The following is a 15799-nucleotide window of genomic DNA, read 5'->3' on the forward strand; positions in this document are numbered from 1 at the left end:
CGGCTTACAAAAATCTCATTTCAAAATTTAGCGGCTACTTTCAATATCGATTGCCGATAGTTTTCTGTGGACTTCGATTTTTTGAAATTTTTTTTGCTTATATTCGATTTTGGGTCGATAACATCAGACGATAATCGTATCTCATATATCGAAGAAGTCTTGTTTATGTTTTGATTTGATATAAAAATATATAAATTGTCTTAGGCTTGAATGTATTAATTTAAGCATGATTTGCCGTTTGTGCCTGAACAACGTTAACGATACAGATACAATTCGGATATTCGAGGACGTGGGCATCTCCCTAAATGTGGCCAATGTGTTGGCCAAATACTTTTGGTTTGAGGTAATTTCTTATCTTCCTATTTTTGGTAACATATGTAAATGATTTAATTGCAGCCAAAAAGCGATGATCCCATATCAACGGTGATCTGTTTGACCTGCTGGAACCAGGTGAACGACTTTCATCAATTCTATGTGGCCGTGGAGAGTGCACATCGATTGCTCACCGAAAGGTTCTCTTTGAAATCTGGCCAGGATCAGGGGAAAGTTGAGCACGGTGAGGACTCGGAGCAGCAGGAGGAGGAGCAGGATGAGGACCAGGAGCTGGGATTACCTGGCAGCGAGGGTGGTTCCTTTACCAACGAGCAGTTCCTCACCGAAGTTATTGCGCAGCAGGAACAGCAAACGGAATCCAACCCACCAAAGAAACAGTTCATAAAAGAAGACATAGCAACAGAAAACGATTTAGAAACCGCAGACACCTTACCCACAGAAGAGCGTAGAGAAACTCGTTCGTCCGCCAAAAGTAAAGCCCATCATTCGTTGCCTCCTTCGACACCTCCTGAAAAATCGAAGCCTGTGGCGAATAAATCCAGACCGAAACGAACCCCGCGCAAAGCAGAAGAAGCCCCACAAAAAAGCAAACGCTATGCGGACTACAAACAGTGCATGCTGGATATCGATGCCAAGATATCTGCCCACATGCGACTCACCTGCGACGTTTGTCACGAGGGGCAGGAGACCTTCCTTCTGCTCTGCAAGCACATGCTGCAGAAGCACCATCGCAAGGGCTATGCCATTTGTTGCAATAAAAAGTTCTACAAGCGCTCCTTTCTCACCGACCATATTGATCGACACGCTGATCCGGAGAAGTTTAAGTGAGTGGTAAAGTGGAGTGAGCCAATCTAATGCGCAAATCCCATGAGCCGAACCCATAACCAATTAGAAATTTAATTACAGATGCACCCAGTGCGACAAGCGATTTGCAGACAAACAGTGCCTGAGGAACCATGAGCTGCTGAAGCACCATCCGGAGGAGGAGAAGACCTTTATGTGCGAGCAGTGCCCCAAAAGGTACACTAAGCAGTATCTGTTGGATCAGCATCGCGTTATCCACAAGGAGCGCAATGTGGTGTGCGATCTTTGTGAGAGGAGGTAAGCTTGGTTCTACTCATCTTGAAGTTGTATGATAAACATTTTCTTTTCGAATAGATTTCCCAACCAATCCCTTCTGTGCACGCACGTCAAGATGGCGCATGGCAACTATGGCACCATGTGCGACATCTGCGCCCAGGTTATACGTGGACGAGCTGCCTTCCAGCGACATCAGCTGGAGCACGCTGGTGTCACGGAGCCCAAGGTTCAGTGCGACATCTGCGGATCCTGGCATAAGAACAAGCACAGTCTCAAGAAGCATGTGCGGCGACATAATGGCACTGCTGCCACTTGCGATGTGTGTGGAAAGGTTTCACCCAATAGGAGCGCCATGCTGAGTCACCAGCGCTATGTGCATCTCACGGACAGGAAGCACGAATGCAGTGTGTGCGGCAAATCCTTTAAGAAGGCCATCACACTGAGGGAACACATGACCATGCATACGGGCGAGGTGCTTTACAAGTGTCCTCACTGCCCGAAGACCTTTAACTCCAATGCAAATCAGCACACGCATCGTAGGAAGTGTCATCCCAAGGAGTTCGAGGAAGCAAGGAAGGCACGCACAGAGCAACGAAAAGCCATCGACGAGGAGACACCCAGCGTGTTGACCATCTCAACGGGCGAGGATGGGGAATCCCACAGCATTCTGCTGACGAATACCGAAGAGGATATTAAGGGAGATACCATCGAGTTCACTCTGTGTCTCAGTGCCGATACCACAGATTGAAAATGATTTCTGTTACAAGCACAGTCTGTGTTACCAGCACAGTTAAAAAATGGCAGAATGGAAATTTGAAAGATTTTTCTGAAAAATGAAGTCAATTTCCTAGACATTTTAAATAACTATCTAAATTAGAAACAGGGTGTTTATTTTTAGATCCTTAGGCTAGCGGCGTTTAACAAAATAGACGGAGATTTTAAGTGGAATGTTGCTTTAACTTGTGGAAACAAATACTAACCCCGTTCACAAATAATTTCCACAGCATTGGGCTCCATTAAAACGGACTCCAAGCACCTTTGCACAGCTGATCCAAGAATCTCATCCAGCAGGAAGTTCACCAGACTGTCAAACAAGTGTGTTTAGTTTATCATATCTTTCAGTTGTCGAATCTAACTCACTTTTCATCGCTTACAAATCGCCATAGGTTCATTTGCAGATAATGGGCATCCACCTGAATCTGCTGAAGTCCGAATTTGCTAAAAGTTCTTAGCCTCACGCATTCCAAAAGGGTCTAAAAACATAAATCACATAAATAGCCATCTACATTTCATAAATTCACTTACCTTTAGACCAATTTTAATAATGCCCATTATAATTGAGGCCTTGGTGAACTCTACCGAAGTAAAGATTTCTACTCGCTCCGAAAACAAGCGATGTATGTTGGACACATAGCTGGATTCCAGCTGCGAAGGCGTGTAGTTTGACCAATTGGAACGATACTGTGGCTTTGAGGTGGAAGCAAAGTTACTGAAATAAGTTTTTCGGCTAGAGTCGCTGCTGGCTGTGGTTCGGAATCCTGACGTTGCATTCGTGTTTGCCTCGTAGAGACTGGCTACCACCGTCTCGATGCTGCCAAGCTCCTCCACGACCCGTTTCATCACCGCACGAACGGATCGCGGTTCCAGGCAGTTAAGCCAATCTCTTGTTTCCACACTCTTGCGTAGCATTTGCGAGATATTGGTTCCCTGCAGCCGCACATAGGCGTCCAATAGTGACTGTGCCGTCTCCCGCATTTCAGCACATATCTCAGTTTCGTGGGTAAGTGTTGCACTGTTCTCCGAGTCGATTTCGTATAGGTCATCCACCAGAGCAATCTAAGGATTTGGTTTATTAGGAAAATCACAAATAGTATCAATAGAAAGCTCACCAGTATGTGAACGCCCTGTTGCTCGAGTTCCAGACATGTTTTCGACAGCACCAGCAATAGATTGGGTGGACTGGAGCTGGAGGCATCTCCGAAACCACACATCACTTTAGCAATATGACGCAGGAAGCCAATGAGTAGGTTTTCTCGAATGCCCTCAACGCACAGGGCGCCCTTGTGTTCCGCCTTGATGTTGAACGACCAGTCGGTGCGCAGGAATATAAGCAAGTCCTGCAGTACGACCTTAATCTTCTCCACCATGGACACATACAGATTGCTGATTAGATCACCGAGATTGAGACCAGCAGCTGCGTCGCTCTTGGCAGAAACCAGCGAAAGACGAACCGCACTCAAGCTGTCGGCAAAGTGATCTTTGAGGTTTTTGCCATGGGCATCGCATAGTTGGTGGGCAGCCGAGATAATAATAGATACTGTGTTGCGTTGGACCTCCAAGCCGCGGCAGATATTTCGCATGGCCTGAAGGCGCCGATGAAGTCGATCCAGAGCGCGCAGCATCACCTGGGTATCTCCGTAGCCAATGTCGGACTCAACGCGATCCTGGACGAGTGTCAGATACTTTTCAATGTTCTGATTGAGGAAGACATTTAACTCCTGCAGGGCGTTCTCCTGGAAGTCATCGCTGAAAAAGGAATGGATATTAAAACTCATTTAAGATATACAAAATATTGTTAATTTTACCGCTCATGCTCGTAGTGCTTGGCCACAAACATATCAAAGTAGGAAGTCACTACCAGCGCCAGATCATTGAGGAAACCATCGATGCCCATGTCCACAAACTCCAGCATATCACGCTCTGTTTGATCTTGTAGCATGACGATTTGCTCGTGCAGTCGTTTGGCAGCGCAAGTCAGCATTTCGCTGGCCAGATCCGAGGTCTTTTCGTCCAGCTGTAGGAGTAGCTCTCCAATTTCCGTCAAGGATTGGGCCGTGTTCCCAGCCCTTCGGAAGTCACTTCGCAATTGCTCCTTAAGATCTGCCATGATGGCGTCGCAATCTCGCTGGATTCCATCGAAGGACGGCTGTCGACCGTACTGGGCGAACACCTTCTGGGCATGCAGGTAGTCCTGGACAGCTTGCGCGTAGTTCTGTTCCTCTATCAGAGACTTCAGTTTAGCTGGCAGGGTCGAGAGGAACTGCAGCCTCTTGAGGAGCGAGTGTTTCTCGGACAGGCGACACAGTTGCGATCTGGTGCCCTGGAGCGTTCCGGTGATTTGCTCACTAAAAGTCGTTATGGATTGCATCTTGGTCATCAGCAGGTTCACATCCGTTTCCATCTGCTTGAAGTCATCCTTCATCCGGCGAATTGTATCCGTGGCGGAGATGAATTTGTTGTAATTCTCGTAGACCAGCGTCTGCATATCCGAGTGCAATGTCTGTGTGTCCTTGACCACCGCCGCCTCCGTATCCATTATTTGCTTCAAGGAGCAATCCTTTATTTGTGAGTAACAGCCAAAACAAAAAGTGCATAAGTTAATGCTTATTACTTTACCATTTTGTAGTTCTTACCTTGAGCAGTCTTTCCAGATACTTCTCCGCGTCGAAGCTGGAGCTGTCCATGTCGAAGGGATTGCTTTTGGTTTCAGCCATTTTTTAGAACACTTTTTAATACTATTATAAATAAATAAATAATCTAAATGTTGTGAACTTGTTGTTGGTGAAGATTAATCGGATTTTTTGTATATATCGATAAGTTAAGGCGAGTTGGGCAACGAAAAATTATTCACTCACTTAACAGCTGACTACCAATATTTTTATCGATACCTAAAGTGCGCCACATAATCATTTTTTAAACGGTGTGCTTTTTATTTTAAAGATAAAATATTGAGTGATGCCTTCTTTAAATACAAATATTTTCTTTGTTGAAAATAATTGAATTTGAACAATAAATAAAGTGAATAATATTTTAGACAGTTAAATGTTAATGCAGAATAGTAATATTATGGAAAGTAAGTAATCTGGGTTGGATTATTTTTCTTCTCTGAATTTATATAGTTAGTGCCTATATTATAAAAATATTTGTTATTTTGGATTGTCAATGAGCAACAAAAATTACAGTGCAAGTCTTTATTTTATTATCATTTCTGTTGTTTTTTTCTTATTGTTTTTATTTTGAGGCACATCGGTGTGTGGTAAATTGGCATTTAATCGTGAGATACGTGGAACTGAGATTATCTTAGTTTGTAAAGCTCTTTGAAATTTTTATTCTAATCTTGGCTTTGTTAATGGGAAGCTCCCATTGCGAACTGATAAGGAATTACTTGTTTGTTTTTCATAAATAGCATTATTTTAAAAGGTTTTCTTAAAGCGATCACAACATGAAGCTATTACTCTTTGTTTCCGCACTAATTGCAGCTCTGTGCAGCACAATTGTGTCTGCTGGTTGGTAACAACAAAATGTTAGTTAACTAATGTACCTAATTACTTAATCATTTTGTAGATTGCTTGACGGACCCCGAGACAATGCTGTGCATTTTGGACCCAAATCATGGCAAATAACTTTGTGTGTCACCTTGCTCAATAAAGCACAAAAGTAGAACACGATGTGGGCTTCTGTATCCTAAGTAATTCAAGTCTCCCCAGACTGAGTTACGTGTGGCAAATCGCATTAAACATTCCACGCCCACCGCCTTCCCACTACCCTGCCGTTGGGTATTTCGATACTGCGATTCACTATGTAAAGCTTATTGAAAGATATAATCTTTTGAATACTGAGTTGCCCTGTGTTACAGTTTTAATATCCACTTAACATCATTAAATCATTTTTTGTAATGGGTATTTTCAGTGTCGTGGCATAAATATATAGCAGTTTTGTGTACTTCTTGCTGCGTTCTTTTTATTTCGGTGGGAGTTCGTCTGCCCGCTGGCGACCGTGTCAAGTTGAATGAACATGGACAAGTTTTTGCCACTTTCCGAGGCCCTAAAGTTCCCTGTGCTGCTGTATTTCGCATCTGAGTCTCGCTTTTCGGCTGCTGCTTCATTCGCACTATATTTTATCCTTGCTCCTTTCGCTCTCGTTCCTTTGTGGCGTCTCATTTCAAATACATTAACATTTTGACCTTTCGCAAAAAAGTTCGAGCTGTTGCCGGGGCCGAATTTAATTTCGAGTTGTGTGCAGAATGTGCAAATCACACCCTCTCCAATACCATCAGCCTCCAACTTGTATAATGTGCACTGAGAAAAATGTATATGCAATACTGTTTGATGAGGATCCTAATTCACAATACACTATAGTTTTATATGATTGAAAACTATAACTTTTAATTACAATGGTCTTGTAAAGGTTACACAAAAGTTTTTTAATTCATTTATTTGCGCCGGAATCGTTCATTGCCTTTTGAAAATCGAACACTCGACTCAACTGCTCTAAGGACTTAAGGGTATTTTCTCTCAGTGCTTAAATGGCATTGCATACCTGCAGGCGTAGGATCCTAAGGTTGTCCTAGCACACAGAGTCGCTCACAAAAAGGATTATTGGGTAGCAGACACCCGGGTGTTTTTTTGCTCGTACCAAAACACTCGGATGTTTTTTATTGCCGCAAGTGAAGTGTCAAAAAACACCCGGGTGCCTGCTGCGCAATAATCCTTTGGCTGAGCGACGCTGTGTGTGGCTAGGACGTTGAACGTGTCAAGGTCAAGTTGCCATTGTCCCAGGTTTTCCACACCTCACTTTCTCCCCACCCCACTGCTCCCTGCACCCCTTCTCACTTCTGCGTGCGGCACAGAGGAAGCTGCCACACCACCCACGTTCGGCCCACTAATATGTTTTGTGCAGTTTGAAGTGCGCCAAGTCGTTAAATTAATTTCAGTGCACTCAAAAGCAAGAGCAGCGTAAACTGGAGTACACAGCCAGTGCTCATTTTAAACGGATTATGTGTACGGCATTGGAGTGGGCGGTGGGTGGTGTGTGGGCGTTGGTGGCAGGTGGCGTGGCATGGGTTCAGAGATTACTGGCAAGTGGCCGGGCCAACTGAAGTGAAGCTGCGTGAGTGGACAGCAAATGAAAGGCAAACAAGTCGAGCGCCATAACACACAGCTTTAAGGCAAAGTCAAAGGCTGGGTGGGTGGATTTTCCGAAAGGAAAGTGTGGGCGGGGAAACTCAAGTGGCATGGCTGATTTCACTTCGAGCTTTTCAGCTGACACTCAAAAGTTGTTCGTCTGGAAAAAAAATTGCACAAAAGGGAACAAGAAAGTTGGAAATATGTATGTCCATTTTAAATGCAGAGTTATTGGCAGCAAATCATAAGCGAAATATAATAAATTTTTAAAATATTTTTAATATATTTAATTTGCTGAGCAATATAACTGAGATTGATTTTTTAAATTTAAGACATTAATCGTTTAATTAATTTGATTTATTTTCACTAATGATAAGTTACTTAATGAATACAATTGAAATGGAAAATAAAAAGATATATGAAGTTTAGAGCATCGTACATTTTTTTGATAGTTAACAATAAAGAGGATTTCTGAAAATTCCAGTTGGAAAAACTCATGTTTTTTAGGTTTCCACTATCTCGATTTTGCAGAGCTGTTAATCATAACCCTCGCCAATAAATCCGACCTGAAATTTATGGCTCCATGGTTTTTAACCACGAGTTTAAGTGCGGCGATAAGGTTGTCAAGTGCGGACAGTTTTATCAGGCCGCACAGCAAATGCAATTTAAATGCATTCGAAAATAAAAATGCAGGGGAGCGTGGAAAACCGAAGGATGTGTGCCCATAAAACGAAGCACACGCATGTGGATGCACACACACACGTACAGATACATTCACTCACATGTATGTATGATGCATTTCCCATGGAGGATTGGCTTGGGGCGAGCCATAAATCTGCACGCAAAGTGCTTCCGGCCTTGCAGCCAAAAATGGCTGATGATTCCACTCCTTGCCACCGCTGGGAAGCTCTTTAATAGCGCCAAAGTGCCCGGCCGCAGGTGTTTACCTGTGGGATGTGAGTATTTTCCTACCCACCCCCCGTAGAAAAGCATTCGGCGCATAGTGATGCAAATGCAACTCCAGTTGACACTGCACCTGCATCGTGGATTTCGCTGCACTGTAGCACTTTGTACATTTGCAGCTGTGTCGAGTGATAGGCAGCCACTGGTTTATATTGCCACTAGTCTCCTCTCGTTTTTGGCAAATGATTGGGGCAATGCGAAGTTGGCTTTGCCTGCACAGAGAAAAAAATGTGCTTTAAACTTTAAAAAATGGTACCTTACATATACATTTTCCTGACTACTTCATAACAATTTCTGATTATTTAGACATATACTTTATTTTATTTTTTGTTATCATCTAAAACTAGCTACCTTAGATAAGAAAGATTTCTCTCCGTTTGGCTGCTCCTCCAACGCCTCTTTGCTGCTGTCTGTTGGCGTTGTCAATTTTTTATTGCCCTTTGGCAGATGTGTTTGACTGGCGCGGAGGAATGGGGATGGCAGCATCCTGGCCTGTGTGTATTGCGCTTTCGAGGTTAGCGGGTCACGTGCCGCACTCGACCTGCTCCTTCGACATTTGTTGCGACAAAATCAGCGCCGTGGCATCTTCGCCAGCAATTGAATTCAAATAAAGCCGGGCTAAAAAGGCTCCGACGCTCCAACGTCCCCCTCCCCACAACAGAAAAATAAATGCGATGCCATAAATCAAGCATAAAAATTGACATTAATTTTGCCCATAAGGTGGGGGTGGGGGCACCCGTAGATAGAGTGCGAAAGGGAGGTTGCTGGGTGTGAGGGAGACGCAGCACTGCTTACGTGTGGGTCTTTTGCGAATTCAATTCGCTGGCAAAGTGGAGGAAACCAAAAGCTTTGCGCATCGATCACGCCTGGAATATTCAAGTGACAATCCGCCGGGTGGAGCCTGTCTGCTCATCTGCTCATCAGCCTTCTAAAATTTTCCATTTCCCACTCTTCCCCTCATCAAATCGAATCTCAGGCGGGGTAATCGAAAAAATCGTTTTCCATTTAATGCGATTTGTTTGTGCATTAGCTTGTGGTTTATTTGATGGAAAATGTGCATTTGGCATCGGCAATTAAAGTTCGCCCCTAACTATGTTTACAACAATATGTGGTTTTTGCAAAAATAACTAACTAATCAAACCGCAGTCACAGCGGACCAAAGTGCTGACCACAGTTGGGAAATACCAATTGTGCAGTGAAACGAGTTAGAAGCGTTTATGGTCTAATAATCAGCATTTTATGCCTAAATTTAGAGTAAGCGGAGGGTGTTTTCGTTTTGAAGTGTTGATTTTCAGCGGGGCAATCTAAGTTAAGTTATCGACTGTTGACAAAAATAACCGGAAACAGGCTGAAATTGATGACCTAATGTTTGTTTGTGTGTCTTCTGTCACTTTCGCATTTTTATAGCATACTTTCGGGAGTATTTCTTTGTGTGTTTCCCAGCACCGAAATGTTTACGTGTTTGAGTGCATTCAGTCGGACTTTATGGCCATCTGGGGACTGGATCTGGTTTAAACTTCCACCCTGAGAGCCGCCCACACCCATCACTGTGTAGCGTTTCGTCTGGCAAATGAATGCTATTTCTGGACAAAATCGGAGAATGGCCAGTGTGCAGTGAAAGAAACTCCTTTGGTCAAAGGTCAAGAGGTAGATAAACTCAGTTGAAGTGTCACAAAAAGGCATTATTTCTTACGCCGTGAATGGATACAGATCTCTTTATGACCTGCTCTATGTTAATAAAGGTACAGTGAACGTTCGATAAAATGAACTGCATATATACAGGAACTATTACATTTAGTGCCAACAAGTGGGCTTAAATTATCGATATATAAACTAGTGGTTTATAATTTCCATGTGACAGATTCTCTTAGCGAAGTTCCACTGTATAAATATATAAACTCGAGTGTACCTATATTCCGACGTGGACAGATAGCAGATGGGTGGCATAGGCCAAAGTTCTCACATGGCAATGTGTAGTGTGGCGCTGGGTGTATCCTCGACAATCGTGTCGCCACATGGAATCAACAGTTTACCTGACTGGGTGCTCCTGCTGGGAGCAGGCTCACCGGTCTGTCCTGGCTAAATGGCTTAAAGCCCGACCGAGGCTGACAACAAATACACCTGATGATGATAATGATGATGGTGTTGCTGATGTTGATGGTGAAGTAGGGTAGGGCCAAGAGAGGGGAGTGCCATTTTCCAGACGGAGGCGCATGAACAACGGCAATTACTCATGGAAATAGTTCGTGAACAGGGAGCAGGAGGCTCATGAGTTACGGTTAGAGTTTCCGTTGCTGTGGATACCGACCGCGTACAGTTTCCCACGGCCCCCAAAACACCCCCCCCCCCCTGAGCGAAGGGTGGCGCTTTGTTTATTTGTTTATTCTGCACTCCGTTTGCTCAAAATCCAAATTCCTGTTGCTGCGGCGGTTGTTATGCTGTTGATTTTCCACGGGCCAAAGGGGAGCCGTTAGAGAGTTGTGTCCTGGGTGGGAAAATGGGGGAAAACTCGGCAGATATACTGCCTATCAATGGCGAGCAGCATCATCATTTGCATCCAGCTCAAAATGTAAACGAAATTCGAATATGCCTGATGCCGATTGTGATGCTTATGTGCTGTTTTATGCTGTTTTACGCTGCGTATCCTTGCTGCTTATGGCATCCTCGAGGCCACAGGACAATCAGCATGCATGATTTAACATTTCCCTAAAAACAAACCACCAAAATGCCATACAAACAACCAAATGTCCAGCGATTCCATCGCTCAATTTCACTGAAATCTTCTTGATGCATATCTATAATTGCTAACTATGCAGTTTCCCTTTTTACTCAACTTATATCGTTTATCTTACTCAGTTTACCCAAAACATAATTTAAACTTTTTGCATTTAAAAAATTTCTTAATTCAGTTTATATATTAGTATTGTGCTATTTGCAACATAAGTAAAACTTTTAAAAGGGTGATTGCGAAAGTAGGAATGGTCTATGTTTCGTTAGAAAGCATATGCAACACACATATGCACATACATATGTGTGTGTGTGCTCGGAAAATGTGAATGCAGAAATGGCAGACGCTGCACATAACTAACTGGGGACTTGAATTCGGTTTTGGGGCGTATTTTGCGCCAATTTCCATACAAATCTCTCACATGCACAGCTACACACACACACTCAAAACACACTGTCGATCGTAAATGAAAAACGGTTTGCATAGTTTCGGCCCAAAAAAGAAAAGGAACCAAAACCCAGCAAACGCCGTATGAATGGAATCAAACAAAACAAAACAAAGCAAGGCCCACAAGGAAAACAAAGGACCACACATGCGATAAAGAAAAACAAAAGCCCCAATAGGTGGCAGCACCAACAACAACAATAGCGAGTGGCAGGAGCAACAATAAAAACAAATGGCAACTGAGGCTGAGAGCAAGGAGAAAATTAAAAAGTAAACACAAAAATTCACGTGCTTCGCATGCAATAACACTAGTGTTGGCCAAAGAGAGTGATAGAGAGGGGGTGAGTGGCGAAATTGTGGAAGTGGGAGGCAGGGAGAAAGAGTTCCGTTTGTGCGTCTGCGCAGTGAGCGAAGATAGTGTGAGCGAGCGAGAGGAGCATAGTGCGCGTGATCCAAATAGCGAGAGGGAAGGCAACGCAATTTGTGTGCTGTATGGGAATTTCTCTCTGGCGAAATTTTGTTTACCGTTATGATGACGTATGCCGCTAGTGTAGGAGAAAACTGGGCATAGCAAATCATTTAAAAATTGTATGTTATTCAGTAGAATTTTAAGTTTGACGAAAAATTACTAGATTATAATTACTAATTATAACCAAATATAGGTTACCATTACTTTTGTTATGATATTTTTATTATTGTCAAAGCGCGTAATGCCTTTTTCGATCGAAAGGATATCAGCAAGTCCTGATGACCTAAGCTTTCCGCCTCCTACCCCTCACTTTTAACACCTGCCTGCTGGAGCTTACTTTGCATGGAAATGAGAGTTGGACCTCCTCTCTCCTTCTTGCACTTACACGCTTAACGTGCAACGTGCGTATTATTTATGCGTAGACATTGTGGCGCCCAAAGAAAGGCACCGAGAAAGAGAGAGAGAGAGAGAATGCTGATGCTCAAGAAAGGGGGCGTCTTGGTGTGGGAGAGCGCTTTGAATAAAAACGCAAGAGTGGCGCTCGGATCCTTTAGAAGTGTGTGAAGCGTCGTGGAGAGCAGACGTGCGCTGCTGCCTATGCGAAATCCCCGCTCTCGGGCAGCTGTATTCAACCAACACATGGCCGACACACGGACACTCACACAAACACGCAATCTGACACGCACACCTGTACACCCAGCGCGCGCGCAAATCGCCGAAATTAAAGCAAAGCGATACGGAAAATGCTTAAATGTCCACGTGAAACGGTGCACAAAATAATCGAATAACGAAAACAAATCGAAACAGTGAAATTAAAGTGGAGTTCTTGTTTTTTTTTTGGAAAAAATCAATGCCGTTAATCGACGCACACGGATACACACATAAACGCACACGTGTGCTTCAGAAGCCAAAACACACCGATACACCAAAACACACACACACACACGTGCATACAGAAGGCCTAACAAAGTGAAAGTAACGAAATTAGCAGCACAATTGTGAGTGAAAGTAGAGGGTCCAAAAAAAGAAACAGAGAAGAGAAAGGAATGGTGCAGATCTGGAGTAGTTGCCTTAGGAAATGCATTGCAAACTTTGCAGCGTTAGTCGCTTAGTTTTGAAATCTCCTTGATTTCCATTCCGTGTCTTATCCTTCTTCTTAATTAAACGAATGTGTGTGTGTTTTTAACTCGGTCACAGTAGAGACAACAAAAAAAAACAAGAAAAGAGTTTAGGGCTAAAATATAAGTAGATAAAAAACAAGCGGCAACAGCAGCCGCCAACGCAAAAACAACCTGAGCAAGATAAACACGCAAAACAAAGCGAACTGGGTCAGTGAGCGAAAAGGAGGAGAAGGAGAGAGGAGGAGGACGTGGAGGAGGAGGAGAGGAGAAGGAGCGGCGAGAAGGAGCACGAAAAGTGGCCACAATGTTGCATGTGCTGCAGCCAAAGTGTAGCATACTTAATGGGGCAACGGGTAAGTCACTCAACACACGAAAATCCGTGAATTCCGATATGCCACGCATATTTAACCTTGAAAACAGCTTTAACCCATAACAAGGAGGGATCACAAAAAAAAATAAATAAAATAGCAGCTACGGGACGCAGGGGGGTTTCGAAACGCTCAAGGATATGCGCTGCGAGTCGAAAAGTAAATGTCGAAATGCCGAAAGGAGCAATAACAAAAGAACAGCGACTCTAGAAGCAACAGCAACAAGAAGCGGGAAATGGAATAACAGTAAAATAAAATATCCTTGTGAATCTAGCGCTTGCAGGCGTCATTCCCTTCCCTTCTAAAACTTCCTAATGTTCATCCACACCCACGCAAAAGCATTTTCGTTTAGCAATACAGAGAAAAATGCTCGAATACCTTTCTATGCACTTTTATACTTTTCAATTACATCATTTAAAATGGTCAGAAAGGATTGAGAGATACACAGAAAAGCATTATCTTTGAAAGAATATTGAAAAAAGTGTCAAGGAACTCATATTGAAATTTAAAACAGAATGTGATTGCAAACTAACATTGAAACGTATTAAATATTTAAAATAAAATGAAATATTTTTTTTTAATGTTAGTAACATGATCAACGAATTTAGTTAATATCAAAGTAACTTTTAAGGTTCATTTTCCTCAGTGCACTCCCTGCGTCCAGAGTCCTTTTGCGTCTGTGTGTGTGCAAAGCTGCCTTTGCTTGTGTGTGCCTGATGTGGGTCATAAATGTTACTCCATTTTTATGGCCAACTTGCACACGACGATGGCGCTGGAGCAGAGCAGAGCAGCGCAGAGCAAAGAGCAAAACGCAAAATGAAAGAGCTGCCAGCATAAGCAAATGGCAAGGATATAGCAAGGATATGGCGGGAATAAACCAGAATAGAACAAAGTGAGAGAAAACGCGGGAAGGAGGGACATTTAATGGCCAGCCAGGGCGAGGGCAGCTCCAAATATTAAGCCAAACAAATACATATAAATATTCATTAGGGTCGCCATTCAGATTTCGCTCTTTTCGGTCCCTCGGTCTTTAGCAAATTTACCAAAAATTGGAATTAATGTTATTAGCCGGAAGTACGCTTTCGGTGAGCAAAATATTCGGATTGAAGGCGGCTTTCGCTTGGGTTTTCGAATCGAAAGGACCAACTTTGCTGGCATTCGCTGGCCAATAATGCAATTGCATGTCCTTGTTGCAGTTGCAATGTTGCAGCTGGAATTGCAATTGCATTTCTAGTTGCCGCTGCTGCTGCTCGAGTGGCAATTAGCTGGGTGTCTCGGCGACATTTACGTCGGTCGCCGGGGCTTATATAATGGTCGTCATGTCAGCCCGTCCTTACGGCCCGCAACTGTTCCATTTGCGGTAGGCATCGCGTGACCTTGAGTGGGTGGCAGTGGGGCATGGTGGGCGGCATGCAAATCCATTGAAAGCGCACGGTGCAGTTCAAGGCTATTTTTACGTTACGCAAGCAAACTGCAAGCACAGATACACATACATATGGACATACATACATACTACAGATTCAGATACACACCAACATCCAGTGCTGTCGGTGTGTGTGTGTGTATGTGTGTTTGCGTATCCTTGAGCGTCAGTTGGGCGCCGGGCATGTTGCATGCGTTGACATTTTCCCCCATTTTCCACACAGCTACTAATGTCCTGTTTCCTTTCTATACCTACCAGTCATGCAATATATATGAGCGCCTATATAAGTATTTCATACGCTTCAGCTGACTTATGCAATCGCTGGCAATCCTTTCGCTTCCTTTTCGTCTTTGCTAACTACTCTTTGTTTTGCCTAATTAGCTGAGCCAAAGTTATGCAACCACTGATGAAACTCAACTTCGAGCAAAAATTAAGCACTTTAGCATGTTGAAAAGGATTTTTAATAGAATTCAACAGAGAGCCATTAAGCAAATTCAAATCAATTCGAAATATATGTATATATTTAATCTATATCTCATCTAAAAGCTCAGATTCAGGGATAAAACTTTTTATGAATGAAAGCGCTGTATGTGGAATGTATCTATTAAGCCGCCTAGCTTAATTTGAATGGAGTTAGTCACAGAAATGATTTTATTTCTTTTACATCAATCGATTTCCAGCGATTGAAATATGTGTTAGGGGATTATAACACACGAGACAGCCCTGATTTCACTTCACTAGATATTCTCATGCCCTTTGCCTCAATGTCATTGCATATTTGACAAGGTTTGTTTAATCGAAACGCAAACGACTCCAAGTCTATCTGTATAATATGTGGAATACCTAATATGTGGCAGGAATATGTGGCGAGTCGCTGGGGGGCGTGGCATGTGTGCGTGCTAACCTCCGACTGTCACTGCCACTGAAATATGACATGAGTGCAGGAACTGGCTGTTACGCCATATTA

The 15799-nt window shown here is 43.3% G+C and overlaps 3 protein-coding genes and 1 long non-coding RNA gene across 7 annotated transcripts in view; 3 read left to right on the forward strand and 1 right to left on the reverse strand.

The window, feature by feature from the left end:
• Positions 1-141: 141 nt before the first annotated feature.
• LOC6609841 (transcription factor grauzone) lies at positions 142-2361 on the forward strand. Its single transcript, XM_002034457.2, has 4 exons — positions 142-343; positions 397-1157; positions 1240-1434; positions 1492-2361. The coding sequence occupies exons 1-4, from the start codon at positions 227-229 to the stop codon at positions 2159-2161; spliced, it is 1743 nt and encodes a 580-aa protein (XP_002034493.1). The 5' UTR covers positions 142-226; the 3' UTR covers positions 2162-2361.
• Positions 2283-4992, reverse strand: LOC6609842 (vacuolar protein sorting-associated protein 51 homolog). Of its 2 annotated transcripts, XM_032716596.1 has the most exons (7): positions 4827-4992; positions 3999-4750; positions 3303-3939; positions 2719-3249; positions 2554-2666; positions 2394-2497; positions 2294-2320 (listed from the first exon to the last, which is right to left on the reverse strand). In XM_032716596.1, the coding sequence occupies exons 1-7, from the start codon at positions 4905-4907 to the stop codon at positions 2316-2318; spliced, it is 2223 nt and encodes a 740-aa protein (XP_032572487.1). In that variant the 5' UTR covers positions 4908-4992; the 3' UTR covers positions 2294-2315. The 2 variants fall into 2 exon arrangements, with proteins under 2 accessions (XP_002034494.1, XP_032572487.1); XM_002034458.2 differs by having other exon boundaries at positions 2283-2497.
• Positions 4993-5506: 514 nt separating this feature from the next.
• LOC116800628 lies at positions 5507-6135 on the forward strand. Its single transcript, XR_004361523.1, has 2 exons — positions 5507-5699; positions 5758-6135. It is a non-coding gene; the product is annotated as an uncharacterized LOC116800628 (long non-coding RNA).
• Positions 6136-12477: 6342 nt separating this feature from the next.
• The window catches only part of LOC6609847, a 37678-nt gene continuing 34356 nt past the window's right edge, over positions 12478-15799 (forward strand). Inside the window, exons 1-2 of one of the 3 annotated variants that reach the window (XM_032716599.1) lie at positions 12478-12918; positions 13118-13394. The gene's annotated coding sequence lies outside the window, so the exon portion shown is untranslated. Of the gene's footprint in view, positions 13395-15799 lie in introns of all 3 variants that reach the window. The other 2 variants (XM_032716600.1, XM_032716598.1) reach the window with 2 other exon arrangements.

The sequence above is a fragment of the Drosophila sechellia genome, chromosome 2R (genome assembly GCF_004382195.2).
Source record: "Drosophila sechellia strain sech25 chromosome 2R, ASM438219v1, whole genome shotgun sequence".
Classification (NCBI taxonomy): Eukaryota; Metazoa; Arthropoda; class Insecta; order Diptera; family Drosophilidae; genus Drosophila; species Drosophila sechellia.

Coding starts and splice junctions, on each gene's coding strand:
- LOC6609841 (XM_002034457.2), top strand. CDS start 227: ATGATTTGCCGTTTGTGCCTGAACAACGTTAACGATACAGATACAATT. Junction 1,158..1,239: donor GCTGATCCGGAGAAGTTTAA/GTGAGTGGTAAA, acceptor ATTTAATTACAG/ATGCACCCAGTGCGACAAGC. Junction 1,435..1,491: donor TGCGATCTTTGTGAGAGGAG/GTAAGCTTGGTT, acceptor CTTTTCGAATAG/ATTTCCCAACCAATCCCTTC.
- LOC6609842 (XM_002034458.2), bottom strand. CDS start 4,907: ATGGCTGAAACCAAAAGCAATCCCTTCGACATGGACAGCTCCAGCTTC. Junction 3,940..3,998: donor AAGCACTACGAGCATGAGCG/GTAAAATTAACA, acceptor TTCCTTTTTCAG/CGATGACTTCCAGGAGAACG. Junction 3,250..3,302: donor AACAGGGCGTTCACATACTG/GTGAGCTTTCTA, acceptor CCAAATCCTTAG/ATTGCTCTGGTGGATGACCT.